The 17798-nt window shown below is 34.1% G+C and overlaps 2 protein-coding genes across 3 annotated transcripts in view; both read left to right on the forward strand.

Moving 5' to 3' along the window:
* Window positions 1-7808, forward strand: part of LOC100177303 (FK506-binding protein 15-like) — a 12985-nt gene extending 5177 nt beyond the window's left edge. Inside the window, exons 13-27 of one of the 2 annotated variants that reach the window (XM_018813533.2) lie at window positions 917-1040; window positions 1384-1460; window positions 1899-2018; window positions 2434-2528; window positions 2659-2784; window positions 3109-3248; window positions 3701-3837; window positions 4333-4467; window positions 4839-4940; window positions 5279-5371; window positions 5661-5786; window positions 6093-6200; window positions 6395-7043; window positions 7171-7219; window positions 7274-7808. In XM_018813533.2, the coding sequence (XP_018669078.1) occupies window positions 917-1040; window positions 1384-1460; window positions 1899-2018; window positions 2434-2528; window positions 2659-2784; window positions 3109-3248; window positions 3701-3837; window positions 4333-4467; window positions 4839-4940; window positions 5279-5371; window positions 5661-5786; window positions 6093-6200; window positions 6395-7043; window positions 7171-7219; window positions 7274-7463 (2271 nt within the window). In that variant the 3' untranslated portion in view covers window positions 7464-7808. The remainder of the gene's footprint in view (window positions 1-916; window positions 1041-1383; window positions 1461-1898; window positions 2019-2433; window positions 2529-2658; window positions 2785-3108; window positions 3249-3700; window positions 3838-4332; window positions 4468-4838; window positions 4941-5278; window positions 5372-5660; window positions 5787-6092; window positions 6201-6394; window positions 7044-7170; window positions 7220-7273) is intronic. The other variant, XM_009861340.3, reaches the window with a different exon arrangement.
* A 1159-nt stretch (window positions 7809-8967) lies between these two features.
* On the forward strand, window positions 8968-15393 carry LOC108949790 (adhesion G-protein coupled receptor G4-like). Its single transcript, XM_018813504.2, has 11 exons — window positions 8968-9743; window positions 9998-10167; window positions 11007-11147; window positions 11695-11770; window positions 12255-12405; window positions 12980-13096; window positions 13759-13887; window positions 14119-14379; window positions 14623-14673; window positions 14746-14879; window positions 15227-15393. Exons 1-11 carry the CDS (start codon window positions 9577-9579, stop codon window positions 15288-15290), a joined length of 1461 nt encoding a protein of 486 aa, XP_018669049.1. The 5' UTR covers window positions 8968-9576; the 3' UTR covers window positions 15291-15393.
* Window positions 15394-17798: the final 2405 nt, after the last annotated feature.

Genomic DNA, 17798 nt, shown 5'->3' on the forward strand with positions numbered 1-17798 from the left:
AAACGCAATTTACCTGCATTTATTAAAGTTTAAACTGTTCTTGGTTGCTGGCTTAAAATTATATCGGGAATAAAACAATTAAATGAAATATAGAAGCACATAAACCACAATTGTTATCTAAAATTTTAATAGTTTATCCAAGGTATTATGACGTAATCATCGTTACATTTTTAATCCACGATGAACGTTCGTAAAACTTTTCATTTGTTTCTACCGATTTAGATACGTCGTTTTAATAAATGTAATATAATTTTAAATTCACCACATAAAGGTTCCATGTGACATAATTTGTGACAAAATTAGTATAGTAGGTGTTAGGAAAATGCATTTTTTTTAATGTTTGCACGAACCGTTTCGTCATTTTAGCTATTCGCCGTGTTCTCGCAATGTAAACGATGCGATTAAAATAGAGCGCACGTTTATGTCGTCAATAATTACGGAACAAAGAAACCAAAGAGTATATTGTCGGCCGAACGTAAGAAAGTTGATTTTAATATAAATAGGATTTATTTCTACTAAAAAAATCCGGACGTTTTTCGACGATCCGGACGGTGACATTATCACTGAAAAAGGGGTATTTTTACAATCCTGATGAAATATATGCAACAATACACCACTGCAATGTTGCCAGCTTTTTTTAGTCAGTCACTACTATGGTGCATTTTACATGTCTATGAAATATATGCAATGAAACTACATATATTTCATAGACATGTAAAACAGCAACATTTCTTGTATATTGTTTGTAGTGCTACTACTTACGTTATGCATCCTTCCACACATTGTGTGTTTATGTGTGGCATCATCATAATTCGTAACAATATAACATTGTATAGAAAGTATTAAAACACAAAGATAAAAATATGATTTTTTAAAACTAGTGAATATTGTCTTTGACACCATGATTTATTCACAGCCATATATTCCACCAGCTGTCAGTCATCCAAGTAGTATCCACCATTCACATGAGTCACCATACCATTCATACCACCCCGGATATCAACCAATGCAACCATACCCACCCATGCAACAAAGCTACGGTTTGTTATATAAAGCAAATAATGGTCACAACCGGCTCAGTTGTTAACGTGCCTGCCTCCAACACATAGGTTTTGGGTGAAGGCTTGTCGCTGCTACCGTTGTGGCCGTATGTATTTTTGGGAAAGACACTTTTGCTCCCGAAAGTCACTAATCAGTTGTCTAAACAATCACACACATAGTTACATATATATGGTAACTAGTAAGCTGGCACGAGGTGTATGAAACAGAACACCCGTGTTATAACGATGGCCATTTTTTCACCACGCAAGGGTAAAGCAAGTTAAATGAAATTAAGATATTGTACATTCTTTCATTCATTGTGTGATGTCATAATTGCTTCAGGAGAACTCCCGATCTTACTATCCGAATCACGGCAGCATCTCACCGAACTTCGTTTGTTGCAAGAAAAAGTTGACAAAGTAATTTCAATTTATTTTTAATCACTTTGGAAACTATTGTTTAAAAATCCTTTTGACTTTTATTGCAAAATGTCTAGCATTATAAAATGTTTGTGTATAGCCATACTGGTTAAAAGCTTGATGCAGCCCCTTGTAAGTTGCTTTCATATACAAATGTACTGCAGTATTTTGGTAAATAATGGCCAATGTATGTTAACCATCACCTCTTTTTTCACCTAATTGTGCTAGAACTTGTCTGTGTATTGGGTTAATAGGTAAAATTATCTCAGGTCTCTAATTTAGGATTTTTTGTTTTTAATATGTGATTAAAAATTTAATAACATTTTGACACCGCATATAAAAAAACATGGCACTCATGTTTCAGGTAGTTATAATTTGTGGAATTACGGTACAAAACGCCTTTACTACTGTACATTCAATGTCAATTCTTTTGGCTAGGTGAGCAATTTAGTTCAAGAAGTAAAAGAGAAATCCGTTGATCCAATGAAAAGTAACCTTAGTGCTTCACAAACCATGGATGCTGCTTTAATAATGCACAACATACAACGTATTATGCAGGTATTTAACTCAAGCATTATATATGCTTCAGTGTGTATGTAAATATATCAGAGTTTTTTAAACTATAAATGCCCCATGATGTCTATAAATTAGACAGAAAATTCATAAATGGGTAACAAGTTGAACATTTTTTTTAGGTACAAATATGTTTTGGTTCCTGTAGTTGCCTTTAAATGCAGTAAATTGTGTTCTTACTCCAGTTTCATGCAGTGTTTACTAATTTAACGCATAAATTGTGAACAAGTCTGTTGTGTGAATTATAAGCCATTTTTTTGACTATTAAAAGTTTTAAAACCCCGAAAAAAATGTATGTTTATGTCTTGTTCAAATTTAAATTAAAATCCCATGTCTTAACTTGACTGCCTGTTTGATATCTGTAACTAAAGTTTAATCTATGTTTATTTTATCATTTCAGGAGAATGATCATATAAAGCAGCAAGTTTTGGAAAAGAATAAAATAATTGAGAATCAAAATGATAAAATAAGTAACTTGCTTCAACAGGGTCAAAAGTAAGATTTGTTGTCATTTTTTGATTACAACTTTTATCATCGTATATATATATATTATGTATCATGAAAAAATTATTTTTTGGGAGATTTACCAACCTACTAATGTTTAACATTAGTCAACTTCACGCAGACATGCTGAACAAAACAATCTTCTCCTTGAGCAAAGAAATGATTCGTTTAAAGAATCTTTTGGTCAAAGTCAAGCTCGTTTATTACAACTAGAACAAGATAAAGTCGATCTTACTGAAAAATTAAGGTATTTTTGTAATTACATGTATTGTAGGCCTATTGCACACATTAAATAGCATGCACGCGTGTGCACTTACATGTGCATGCCATTCAATGTGTCCAGTTTAGCTACCAGTAATTTTTATTACTTCTAACCTATAGTATAATATTGTCATTAAAATGGAAATTATATTACTATTACTAACTATGCATTTAGATCGTAAAAAATGCATATATTTATTAAGTAAATTTACTTTGTAAATAACGCTGAAACAAATTTACAGTGTTTTAATACTTTAATTTAAAGTTTACTTTTGCAAAAGCCATGATAAATTTTCGATGTTTTTCTCAGTGAAGCAACTTCAAAAGTTTCTCAACTTATGTTGGAAGCAACCAACGCAAAACAACGAGATTCAGATATTAGACAAAAGTTTAAAGAAGTTTATTCTGCTGAGAAGGAAAAATGTGAAGAATTGAGTGAAAAAGTACAAGGTAGGCTGTTTGTGTGTGCCTGCGCCTGTAGCCCGGCACTGTTGGTTGGCACACATGCCTCTAACCCAGGGGTTAAGGGTTCAAGGCTTGTTGCTGCTACAATTGTTGGGGCGTATTTGTCCTGGGGCAAGAAACTAAACGGCAAATGCTCCAACCCAGTGGTCACTAAATAAAATTAAACCCACAAAGTAACACATGTGGTAACTCGTCAGCTTGCACCAGGTGTATGAACACCCGTGTTATAACGACTGTCGTTTGCCAAAACCAGCAAAAAATAGTATAAAGCAGATACAGAAAAAACAACATTTATAAATTATGTTTTATTGAATTTGTTTAATATCTAAACAATATTTAACAATTAGCCTTTTCCGGCCAAAACTACCAACTGTATTTTTGACATTTATGTTAATTATTTAATTTCACAATTTAATTCAATTTTTAAATATTGTCAGAACTTGAAGAGGAAATTTCAACCCTACGTGTTAAAGTTTCAACTTCAGATCAACAAGATTCAACATTAAACAAGGAAATAACCAAATTAAAACAAGAACTTCAAGAATCAAAATCTAAATATGAAAAGAGCAATGCAGTGAGTTGAATAAATGCTTGGTGTGTATGGTGTAGTGATAGTATATATCATATGTGTAATGTCAGAATCTGATGCTATGAATACATAACAGACAAAAATCAAGTCCAAGCAATTGTTGTGTTAGAGATGTATAATATAGCCTAAATATTTCACCTAAATGGCATTGTCAGTCTTTTATTCAAATATAATATATTCTATGGTCTGTTGCATGTTTGTAACACAAGATTTTGACATTACCACATAAGCATTACCATTATTATAAATAGCTGTTGATCAAGCTTCATCTAATTTACATCCAAATCACTATATGACATAGAATGGTAATTACTGCAAGCCAGTACTACTGTATGTGTAAATGATGCAATAATAGTTAAAGAATTTCATAGTGTATGACAACTGTATTTAAAATATTGCAATTCAAATGCAGATTTATCCTAAGTTGATATTTTGCATATCATTTAAATATTAAAATATGTAAACTTTGTTTTTCAATAGTTGTTGATGAAGAAATCAGCAGAGTGGGAGGAGGAGAGAAAGAGCATTTTAAAGAGAATAGAAGAGAATAAGATGAGTTATGAGGAGAAGCTTAGTGAGGTGACAAGTCAAAATGATGCTGAACATAAATCCAAAGTGAGTTTGTTTTACATTCTACTTAATCAAACACGCTATTTTGGAAGCTTTTTAACAAAAGCAACACATTTTTGATTTTTTGGTGAAATATTATGAATGTTTAACAATTTTTAATATCCAACCTAAAACCTACCAACCATATTGTTAATGGGGCAACTGAGATATGCAATGCGTGTTAAGCTTGAAAACTCTAAATAAATAATTGAATGGTGGTTTAAGTTTTATTTTTTACAGACCATGTTATTAATTACAAAGACCAGATAAGTTATTTCTTTAAAAATGTTCGATATCTTTTTATTATATCTATTTGCTCTAGAGTATTACCGTATAATTGTTACATATTGTAAAATTTGTTGTATCTCACCCATCAGGCAGAACTTCAACTACAAATTGAATCTTTGAAAGAAAAATTAAACCAGGAATCTCCTGAGCTTCAAGAATCAAATTCTAAACTTGAAACTTTGCAACAAAAAGTAAGTTTGGTCTGCTTGGTATGGTTTAAAGATAAGAATGTTAATTATGTAATTGTGGAAATTGCCATTTATATAGATCTCACTTGTTTTTCCTTGAATGCATGACATTGTCAGAATATTTTGTATTTCCTAATACCTTGTGTTGTTGTGTATACTCATGAGTGATCACGTAACTTTGTGGGTATTTTTCTGCATTGCTTATCATTTTAACAGCTCATTAATACCATTGGGTTGAAGTATGATCTGTTAAGTGTCTTCCTCAAAAATTTAATTACTATTTGCTGGACAAGTATAATATGCCTGGCAGCAACAGTGATATTTTATATTATTTATTTTAGTTTCTCCAATTACGAGGTTTATACGAAGAACGTGGGCGAAAGATTACAGAAGTAGAAGAAGAATTAGAAGAAGCAACTCCTTATAAGGAAGCTGTAAGTGGAATTTTTTCCAAGTTTATTTTATTTAAAAAATAATATACGTTTAACGTTTTGTATATACCGTTCCTTTTTAAAATTGTCTAAATATGGGATTTTAATTTTGTTTGTTTTTATAATTAGATTGAAAGTTTTACTATTTTTATTAATTTTAAGTCGTTTGCAATGGTAAAGTGAATAATTTAATTAGATGTAGGGGCAACTAGATGTGTGACTTCCATTAAGCTTAACTTGTACTATCTGAACTTAACTTATTTAATCAAAAGTAAATTCACACAACTTTTAGTACGATAAACTACGGCAGCAAGCTACCATGATGAAGCAGAAATATGACGCAAATATTCAAGATTTGCGACAAAAATTAGAAGACACTGATGTTCCAACCACATCTGGTGAAGATTTTGTTCAACAGGTAATATTTGAACATATAATGCTTCACATTTGACAGAACAATACATTGGTTTAAACTTGGGGTAGGAAACTTTATGACTTGCTTATACCGAGAGTATAACAATTTTGCACTAAGTACTGCATTTGTTATACTATTAACCAGGAAGGGTCAAGGAAAGTTCTTGAAGATGAAAAGTGGCTGCCGACAAAATGATGATATTTGTAAAAAATGAAAAGTTTTAGTTAACTTGCTGTTAAACCTACGAGTTGCAACTAATTATAAATTTCAAAGTAATACAAAGGACTTGCAACTGTATATTTGTCACAGGTTAAAGAGATTATGAATTCTATTTTTCACCAAATTAAATCTGAAGTTACAATGGAAGAAGAATATTCCGGAAAAGAAGTTTTAAGTCTCGTGCTTGGTGTTATTAAGGTTTGTCGTTGTGTTTACAGCTGCAAAACAAATATTGTTGAAACAATTATCGTTTAGTATCGTGCCCAAGGACATTAGGCCCAATGGTAGCAGCATATTAACCTATTAAAAAAATTCTGTATGCTACAGCATTGGAGATGAGATTTATAAACGTGTTTAATATAAAAAGTATATGTGAAGATGGTTTGATGTAGATGCAGGCAACCACATTTGAGATGTTGAGTAAGAACAAGGAAGGATCAGAAGATGAACAATCGGATTCAAGTGAGGAAGAGGAAAGTGAAGAAGAAAATGAGGGAGAGGATGAAGTTCATGATGATGTTGTTCGTGACAATGATGTTCGTGATAACAAGGATGTTGAAGAGGAAGTTGGTTCTCGTGATGCAAATCATAATGAAGATGAAAAAAGTAATGTTCACAAGGAATATGATTCTGATCCTCAGAAATATGATAATCCTGTGAAAGATGATAATGATCATGTGGAAGTAGATCACAAAGAAGATGATTCGAATCATGTGAAAAATGATGTTCACGAGGATGACAACGCTGATATCGTTCATGAACATCATGATCACAAGAAAGATGATAAATTAAGGGAAGCTGATGCTTGTATGAAAGTCGATGATCATCATTCGAAAAATGGTTCTGAGAGAGAAGATGATCATGTGATAGCAGCTGATGATATAGCGGATCATATGAACGATGATGATCATGTGAAAGAACGAGTGGATTCTCATGAAAAATCATCCATAGAAACAGTTAATGATCCAATAGTTGATACAAATGTTTGTGTCACCGAAAACTTAAGCTCAGAAATCCCAAATGATCCCAATACAGTTGAAGGTAAGCTTTATGTTTTTGATTTCATCTCACAAAAGGTTAGAAAATGGAAGTAAGTTTCTTAAACAATTTTTCTTAACAAAATTTATCAAAATAATTTTAATTTAATTTTTATTTAAAATCTTTGCAGAAAATGGAAAAACTGTAGAAGAAACAAAAGATATTCCACCCAGTGATAGGTAACTTGTTCATACAAAAACACATTGGGCAGATTTTAACTTATTTTTTTCCAGGCAAGTTGGAGAAGCTTTGTCACTTGAGAAGAATCTTAATGAAGCGATTCTTGCAAAGATAGAAGAGAAATTAGACAGTGTAGGTGAGGTAGGGGATCGCTCACGGACATCATCACATGATGATGGAAGAGAACCCCCTCCTTTATTTGATGATGAAGAAGAGGATGATGATTTAGATTGGTTGAATTAAAATTATATCTGATCAGTCTGGCCATTGGACCTTTGCAATTTACATTAAAACATTTTGATTACTGTATCTTGTTGGGGCAATTTCTGGGATAAATCCCCATGATGTGCCTTGGCATTGAATTTCAGTCCTCAACCATGTAGAATAGAGAATTCTATCCGATTTTTTAAATATTATATTTATTTTGAGTTATAATAATTTTAAAGTTAATAGTTAAACAGTGTACTTCATATATTCAATGTATGTTTTCGTGCCATTTTGATTCACGTTTGCTGATATTGCTTTATAATTTCACCAACTTTCACTGATTAAGTATTTAAGTGCAATAAACATTATGTTATCATCCAAGCGTTGAGTTTGCATTTCATCTGCAAAGGTGGGGAAAAGTTTGAGCGCTACCGGTACCTTGTTCTTTGAACATAAAGTGTTAACTGAATGCACTTTAACCATTTCTTGGAAAACGGTTTCGTAGAAACCTGTCAGCCTGCTAGTATTCTGTACTTTAACTTGTTCGTGTAAATTAAAAGATCATGCTGAATTGAAAGTAAAATGGTGCTCCTGAATACAGCGTTAGAACTGGTGTGTGTCTTTAAAACAACTGTGGTAGGGGGGTAAAATGGGACGTGTTTTCTTTCTCGTTTCTTGATCCTTTTAGCAGTAAATAAAAAATAACTGTAAACTGTGCAACCGTGTAGCCCTGCGGCTCTAAAAAACGTCCCATCTTACCCCACAGTACTATACTTCCTTAAGCTTTTATTGCAGAATTATACTTCTGTATAATAATAAACCATGATTCAATTTTGATGAATCAAAATGCAACTCATACATGAAGTACTTCCTTATTCCTGCAGAGCGCAAATTATTTCCTTGTTTTCTAACTCTTAACTACTTTATAATTACAACATCTTCGGAAACAAAACGTCATAAAGACATACGTAATATATTACTTTATGTTACCATAGGCACATTGTCGAAAGACGCAATTTCCAACACGTGACCATCAACGTGACACCGCGGACTGATTGATAGGACATGACGTCACATATTGCACACGCAGGTGTTCCCACATTAGGATTACACAATTGCAAAATACCAATTACAACATATTTTTCCACGGTGTAGTAAATCAAAGTTGGTGCAACATATAATATACGCTCAGTTTGAAAATGTTTCGTTAAAACTAAAAGTTCTATTTACGAGTTCTTAGCTGAAGTTTGTATATGCACAATACCGTTTTATCGACCATGAACCACTTTTTTTTGGTAGTCAATAAATGGATGGTTTTATGTTTCAAGACCTTTTTAATTTTTGTGCTGAAGTTGTCCACTTAAACTTAAAACATAGTAGGCGAGAAGTTGTAGGTTAAAGAGAGATGTCGTTTGCCTTTTCCGACAGTTGGATGCGACCATGTAATGAAAGGTCTTCAATTAATCAAATGTAGTTTCGTGACTATAAACTACGTATGGTGCGGCACGTATTGCTCGGGTTTACCAAGATTCCGGATACAATTCGTGGAGCTAACATACCAAAGTTTCATTCTATCATCATCGATTTACAACGTAATTACGTGTTGCTTGTGAGTTTAACTACGTCTCTACAGTGAGCATGTAGCGTATACCATGTGAATAGGCCAGTATTGTATGTGATGTCATATCGTAGCAATAGTTCTAGGTAAATGAAGGTTACGCGCCCTTACGCGTTTGATGAAAAAGCTTCTCATTCTATATTAGTACTCGGGTAGCTTTACAAGAAACGTTAATGTCATATTTCAGAAACACAGCCATAGCATCAGAGAGTTAAATTCAATAGTGAGGTTTTTACTTCGAGGTTGATAAACAAAACAGCAATTACCAGCGCAGAGAGAGTTAGCAAATGAATCACACGTCAGAATGTGACGCAATCCGTATATAAAATATGAATACGCGTAGGTTTGTCCATAGACAGTTATGATTGTATAGTATCATAGGTGTATGTATATTTCTGACGATCAGTTTAGCAAAAACTTTTACAAACGAATAGGCACACATCTTACCCTAACAATATTTCTTTAACGAGTTGTATTATGTTAAAGGTACACAAGAAGTCTTAGTTAAAAAGGGTGTAAATTATAACTGAAATGTCGCTTACTAATCAAACGAATTCAACCAGCATCCCGCCAGCGAAGAATTTCACAGGAAGCATAGATTATGACGATTCAAACGCAACAGATCTCGTCATATGGATTGGATGTGGCGTGTCAATAGTTGCCGTTACCATTACGTTAATAACCTACATTTCAAACAGGTAAGCAACCGGTGGATTTATATTTTCATGTATAGTATAGGGTGGGATAGGACATGTTTTTTATGCTTTTTTGTCATATTTGGTAGTAAACAAAGAATATTAAAAAATGTATAATAGTAGACCCTCGAGTTTAAATGAGCGTTGTTAGTTGTTAAAATTCCTATTATGAAACATGGAATTTCTTTACTAACGGTATCCCATCTTACCCCACAGTACCTAATTATACAAATCCAACTCTTTATACAAACGTGCAGACGCCTACGTGTTCGACGCAGACATATGCTTACCATCAATCTATGCATATCATTGCTTATATTCTACGTTGGTTTTGTTATGTCTTTTAAATCTGGGACTCCGAACATGGAAGGAATGAACCATACACATTTCGATATAAAAGTCCCAATGTCATCGAGCTGTATTGCAGGTAATGTTAACATTAGGGTATACTGAATATACGAATGTCGCATATTTAACTTCTTATGATGGCAACTACAGTCATCATATAAACACGGTGGTTTTGTTTTATACACCTCATGCCTGTTTACTAGTTACCACTTATGTGCAACTTTGTAGGTTGTTTTGTAAAACTGATAAATTAGCCAAACCAAAGTGTTGACTAATGGGTTGGAGCAAATCCTGTTACGTTTCCTGTGCAGGCACACAAGTGTAGCAGAAACGAGCCATGAATCCGGTATCCTCTGGTTTAGAGGTGACCGCTCCAGTTATATCTGCTACCATATTTATTTCATTGTAATGTTACAGCTGCGATTACGATCCATATATAGGAAAGAACGTTTTCGTGTAACGAGGCCATGTCCTGGCGATGTTTCGTAATATTGCTTATTCGTGAAATGGCATGGATAATAAAAAGACAACAGTAATTAACGAACTTCTTCTAATGTGAAAATGTTCGTCGGGTGTAATGACTTTATATCCAATATTTGGGTGTTAAGTTTTAATTCCTTATGTGTGTGTCATAACGACTGCCATATTACTTCCCGTATTGTAACCTCACTATACCAAATAGACAAAATTTAGTTATATTATTATTATGCCACCCACAATTTAACATACTGGCACGATGTGTATAAAACAGAACACCCGTGTTATAAGGACTGTCGTTTTCCGGCCATTGCGCGAGGATAAAATAAGTTACATTCATTCATTCATTCATTCGTGTGACAGGATTTAAAAAAATATTTTTAGAACTTTTATTACCATACCAAAGAGACAAAAACTAGTTATGCTACTATTATGTTACAGGTGCCATCCTTACAATGGCGGGCTGGTTCTTCTTACAATTATGGCTTGTCATGCATTGGGCTTACCTTGCCTTTGTAACAAAACAGAGAGCTGGGAGGCATATATCTAACTTCGTTATTAAAACTGCTGTACCAGCGTACGGTGAGTCATAAAATTTACTTCACACGATAGTTATAGTACTGTGTGGAAAGATGGATACCTTCAGCACAAATTGTACCATATTTCCCAAATATTTGTAACATATTTTTTTTAAATAAAGCTATTTCATATTCTTAAGGGTTCAGTAATATATAGTGGGATGGGGGGAGACGGGACACCTTTCACACATAACATCCAAATATTCTGATCGTATTTCAAACAATTAACAACGGTCTATGGAAGCCGTGAGGATACGGTTTTATAATTCTTTTTCTTTGTTTACTATCAAATGGGACGAGAAAATGGAACAAAAAGGTGCCCCATCTTTCTCCACTCACTGTATTTCCTAATCGCCTTTTAATAGTTAAAAACGACCTTTTAGACTCGTATTGAGGAACCGATTATGTAGTTCTGTAAATTTTGTTTGTTTACTACCAAATGGTACAAAAAAGAGGATAAAAACATGTCCTATCTTTTCTCACCTTATACTACACATGAAATTGACCATCTTACCTCAACCCGCACCTTTTAATTTAAGTTATTTTCCAAGGTTTATCATTGTTATATGTGGCAATACTAGCTGGCGTCGATAAAGCCAACAACCATCGTTTAATTTCTCCATTCAAGTAAGTCATATCCCCCCTCTATTTATAGAAACTAGCAGGCCTGAGTTGTTCAATGATTCACAATTAATTCAACTACCTACAGCTATGTAGTAACTCATAAGCACACGTAACGGTAAGGACAATATTTAACATAGCTATGTTTAATATAAAATGCATCATCTGTTGTTCGAGTTTGAAATGAACAAGTTAAAAGGTGAAATTGTAAATGAACGAATAATTCTCATCCTCAAATGGCGGGGCAGCTGCAGTCGTTATTATAGGGTATGTTTCATACACCTCGTGCCTGGTTACAAGTTATCACATTTTGTGCAACTTTGTGGGTGTTTGTTTTTTTGCAGTCTATTTATATTTAGTATATACTTGAATTTTATACAACCTATAAGAAACTACCGGGTTGGAGCAATAAAAGAAAAACTATTACCATTGAAAAACTATTTCAAAATATTTTTGGACTTCTAATTCAAAATCCTAAACATTTTTTCAGTTGTTTGTTTGTTTTAATTGACGAAGGCTTCGCATATGCGTTCGCTGTCACATCTGCGTTGTGCGTAACTGTGGTATCCGCATGTGCGCTGTACATCATCGTCAAGTTAACGATCAAGAAAACTAAAAGCACTGTTCAATCAAAACTAAAGGTACCATTTACGTAGAATCGAGTCAATAAAACTTGTTTATACAGCCATCGTTCATCGTATATATACCACCTACAACCATTACAAATATAGTTATTAATAGCATGCGAATGAAACATACTAAACTCTTTGTATAAACTAAAGTAAATGCAGGGGTTTATATATGGTGTGGTGTCGTGTTTACTTTGTAAGCTTTCTTTGCAAAGGCGTGTGTTTCTGTATGTATGTGAATATTTGGGTTTAGTTGTGTTGTTTTTTCGTTCACTGTTAGTTTTATATACGCTACAAGACTGATGAAAAGCGCTCGCATCGTAACCGATGGATAACTGTTCCGAGGATCCATACTGATAGCATTAATTCTATGAATTTCATGGGCAAGTCTCATTACAGACATTTTTTTAACCTATTAGCCAATCTTGCTTCGTCCATATTTCAATATTAAATAACCCTAAACAACGAATTCATTACCCACAAAAAAGTAGCTCGTGTGCTGTTAACCCATAAATCGTTAAGGGAACTTTTCGGCCAACCTAACATAACAAAACTATAAAATATAAGTCACAATTTTGCTTCACAGAAATCACGTCGTTCTTTGATCCGAACTATTATGTTGACTCTTGCCATCTACACTCTTATGATTCCTTTGTTGATATCGTTAGTTGTTCATCGAATAGAAGGAGATGCGTCTTTGGAGGTAATGTGATTTGTCACTGGTTTTACGAATTATTTGTGTGTTGTAGTATAGTACATGTTGTAGTATAGTATTGTGGGGTAAGATGGGACGCCATAAATACATGTAGTTTTTGAATGTTTGTTATTTACTACTAAATGGAACAAAAATGATGTCCCATCCCACTCCAACTTATGATATGTGCATGAGATTTTACATTAACTAAAAATGTGTATAAAGAAAGATATACACCTATACGGTGTAACTACTTTCTATATACCACACTACGTATTGTTTTGTCCTATATTGACTATCGTACTCATTAACACCTACCTATTATAACCTCCCACGTTTACAACACCACGTATACGTAATTTTTATGCCTGCCTTCCCACAAATTTAGTTTTAGTGACGCATTTTTCCAAATGACAGTTACATACTGACTGTTATGTATAGTTCGCTTAAGATTCTTTAATGTTGGCTAGAGTATTTTCCAAATCAAATCTCTTGTTTTAACCAAAAAAAGTTACATACGTGGTAACTCGTATAATAATAAATGCGAACACGGGGTCATAAAAAAGAACAGCTGTGTTATAAAGATTGACCTTGCCTCGCCATCACGCGAAGGTTAAACAAGTAATAGTCGTGACAAACATTCGAATTTATTTATTTATACATTATTGCAGTCAGTGCAGTTACAAATAAACCTTGGATACGTGATGGGAATCATTGCTGGCTTGGAAGGAATTCTTATAGTGGGAATATTACTCTTTCAAAACGAAGAGTTTCGATTCCACTGGGTCTCCGTGTTTTCGGTAACTTACTTATTATTTGACTTGGTTTTTAGTAAATAATTAATAATATGGGGGTACGTAGAGGGGCAAGACACCTTGTCCAACCTAATGGTTCAAATATTCAATGAATAACCCCCCTTTGAGCGGGCAGCACGAGGTGTGTAAAACAACACACCCATGACATATAAAAAACTGTAGTTGCCCCGCCACGCAAGGATAAACCAAGTCATTCATTTATTTAATTTTCTGCAGGGAAGAGATCCCTCTTTATCACCTGGTAGCATCCGCAATATTACTCGCCGTGGAAGATCAAGCAAGTCCAACATCATTGTTGCTCCACAAGACATGTCGAGACAACAAGTTAGTGCGGTTAGGATTGTACCACGTGACTCGAACACTGTTGCCATGACGGCGGCGGATGAAGATTTTTTATCATCGGCACGTGACACACATGAACTTCCAATCACAACTTCGTCTTCGTCGATTCTTACAATCTTAACCAATCGACGTAAAGTAAGTTTATTATATACCTTTTTTATGTGTAGTGGTAATTTAAACAACCCACAGTGATCAGCATTATTGGTTTGAAACAATATCAACACCAAACATTAAACTCAATATTCCTATAAAGTTGTTTATATGCGAAATTGTTGAAAATTTGCTTACTCTAACTAAAACCAACGTCTAAAATCAGCTTATACATTTCGTTTGGGATACAATCTTTTATACTTCATCAATAATCGTACACATTTTTAGATGACTGCACCTGCCAACATAGAAAATGATGAAGCAGTCTCAGAAACTCAGGTTTGAACAGTTCCCTACAATGCTTGGTTACTTATGTATTTCTAATACCTATCAACTTAATTTATGTCCTAGAGCGCCGATGATGCAATAAACAAAGATAGATCGGCGAGTCTTTTTAACCGGGCTCTGCGAAATTCAGTTCGAAGATCGAGTAAAACGAACACACCACCGCTGTCTCCTGCTACCCAGGCAAAAACACTCAACCGGTAAAAATGCGGTTTGTGCATTTTGATCTAATTAGCACCTAAAACCTTTTTTCACTAAGTCCAAACATAATATTATAAGATCTACTTTTTCAATAGTACATAGTCGTAGTAACAGTTTTGAGTGAGGAGAATTATAGTAACATAGAATTCCAAAGTCCACGGCAGGGTTATTCTTACGAGTGAAATATGACGTGCAATGTGGCATTTGTATTTTGTCACGTCGCACCGCAGTTTCCCGCTATTGTTTATATTTTAAACCACAAACCCGCGTATGATAATAGTCTAACCTCGAACAAGTCTTCCAAGAAAAACGCCAGGCATATCAATTAATCATTTTGTTTTACAAGGTACCAATTTCGTGACTCCAGGGTGTCGTATGGTGGAGACATTGAACGAAAATCATCGTTTTAGACTTCTTCTATAGTTCTGCATACAACTAGTGTTCACTTTTTTGCTCTATTGTTGATTTATAAAATATAATATTTCAAAATACACGTCTTTAAGAAACATGTAACTTAAATTTATTCTAGTCAGTACACAGCAAAGCAAACTCGCTATATAGGCTAATATTCATGATGTATTTGTGTATCTTCTACCACGTAAAGCAATTTGGCACATGTTGTTCCTATACAAATATAGATTGTACTTTAAGTACAGGCGCAAAGGTCGCGAAGTATCGTTCGTAAATCGACTACAGTTAACCTAAGCAGTTACGACTATGATTGCCATCATTATGTCGCTCAATTTACCTGAAAAAGATAAAGTCAGGACTCAAAGTGGTTTTAATAATCAATATTTAGTTGCAAGACAGGTGCGTTACTTCTTTGTGAATAAACCGGAAATCGAATAAAGTCATTGTTTAACTGATTTCAAGTTATTGTGCACGTAGTGTTTATGCAGCACGTTTCATACGTAAATTACAGTTTTTGCTGTGTATTATTAGTTAATAGTAATATATCGCAGTCGTGGTTGGATAGCTCGCCACGCAACCAGCTACAAGGGATTTAAAAGTATCATTTTCGGAGTATTGGCCATGGTGCAATACACATAACGGCTGTTCCTTTAGCCAAATATTCACTAATAAATTGTTCAAAATTTTTCCAACTGTTAACTCATAATCGGGCATATAAGAAGCCATCGCATAAGTGCAAACCAATTCTAATTCTATAACTTTTATTGCTTCTTGACGCAGATAAGTATGTGATATTATTTGTCAGTTTTCGTATTTTTTAACAACGCGTTACGCTGTCTATGAGTATAGTTGGACAAAATTCAAAATGGCAACATTGTTGTCGGCAGTCTAACCAGTCTTTTACATTTTTTTGCCAGAATAACATTGGTTTGTCGTGTGTTGTCTGTATATGAAAAGCTATTTTGATTTTAATATCTTTGGTCTATTCGTGTCACGTCAAAATGTTCACGTTGTTTGGTCCATGTAGTCTTATTTTACAAAACAAGATAGTAGAAAGAAAGTTTATTTAAAATTTCGAAAGGCTATTTTTTAAATACTAGTGTTATCTGTCCTACAAGTTAAAAAAAAATCTTGAATGAAAAGGTTTTGCGTTGTTTTTTGTCATACTGTCATTATATTAAACATACGAACTGTTTAGTTATAAATATTCTTTATTGAGGTCTATATGTGGAATGTGGTGGGCTTGTGCTTGTATGCTGTAACCTAGCTCATCCGGTTGAAATGATGGGTAATCCTTTAGCTGGTGGCCACCTAAAATTTTGGTCTCAAAATGTTCCTTAGGTAATACTGCCGCTGGTGACCAGTGAAAATTTTGGACTCAAAATGTTCCTTACGTCTCCCTGATACCCGCTGTCTATTTTTTTGGGAAAAAACTCGGGCATTCGTGTCGAAAAATAACTTTGAAAATGGGTAAATCCTGCTGCATCACCTTATTTTCCACACCAGCCGTTATGAATTAACCAAGGTTGGATTATTACGTCATAGAATGCGTGTTGTTACGTTTGATTCCTGCGTTAAAACAATGCGAAAAAAACAGGCTATATCGTCCTGTAACGTATGTAATATACCACTATTGTGATGTAACAGACCGCCATTGTAACATTATAAATCATCAACCTTACGCAAATCAGATGAATTACGGTGACACAGCATGTTTTCGCGCATTTTCAAAGTTAATTTTCGACTCGAACGTCCGAGTTTTTTTTAAAAAAAGTTATACAGTGGGACAGTGAGTATCAGTGAGACCTAAGGAACATTTTGAAACTAAATTACAGGTGGTTACCAGCTAAAGGATTACCGAAATGATGGGGGAACTGTGGGATAAATACTAAAATACCATGCCTTGATTTTTGTAAATTACCCACATCCACATAGAATAGAAAAATAAAAATATGTTTCATTTTCTAGCTTGTTTGTTTGTGCTGTGTTTCCCTTCAGCATGTCCAGATTGTGTTTAAGCCCTGTTACCAGGTGTCTACAATATGTTACCAACAATGCTATCCAGTCTAACAGTCGTAATATTTGTATCACAACTATTAAATTGGGAGTACCAAAGCATAGAAGATCTGCGGAACTACGAATGAGACGCAAGAATGCCTTAATAAAATATTACCCTCTGGTTAAATCATGGCACAATGTAGTGCCATGTGACAACTGCGGTGGCTACCATAAAAAATGGCATCTTTGCGGAACATGTTATGATCAGACACGGTTTGAAACTGAAGCGGTTCGTAAAGTGTTGCGCCACAACGGGGAGGAATTATCCGAAGAAACTGTTTTGAAATACAAAGATGATATTGTTGATGATTTAAACTTTAACAACCGTCGTGTTGTAAACATTGAAAATCGTGATCGGCCAGCTGGATGGTTTAGTTCAACATTATGGAATAAGAAATAATAGAATATATAGCCAGTATATTATGAGCAATGCACATTGAAAGTATTTA

This window comes from Ciona intestinalis, chromosome 9 (assembly GCF_000224145.3).
Source record: "Ciona intestinalis chromosome 9, KH, whole genome shotgun sequence".
Taxonomy (NCBI): domain Eukaryota; kingdom Metazoa; phylum Chordata; class Ascidiacea; order Phlebobranchia; family Cionidae; genus Ciona; species Ciona intestinalis.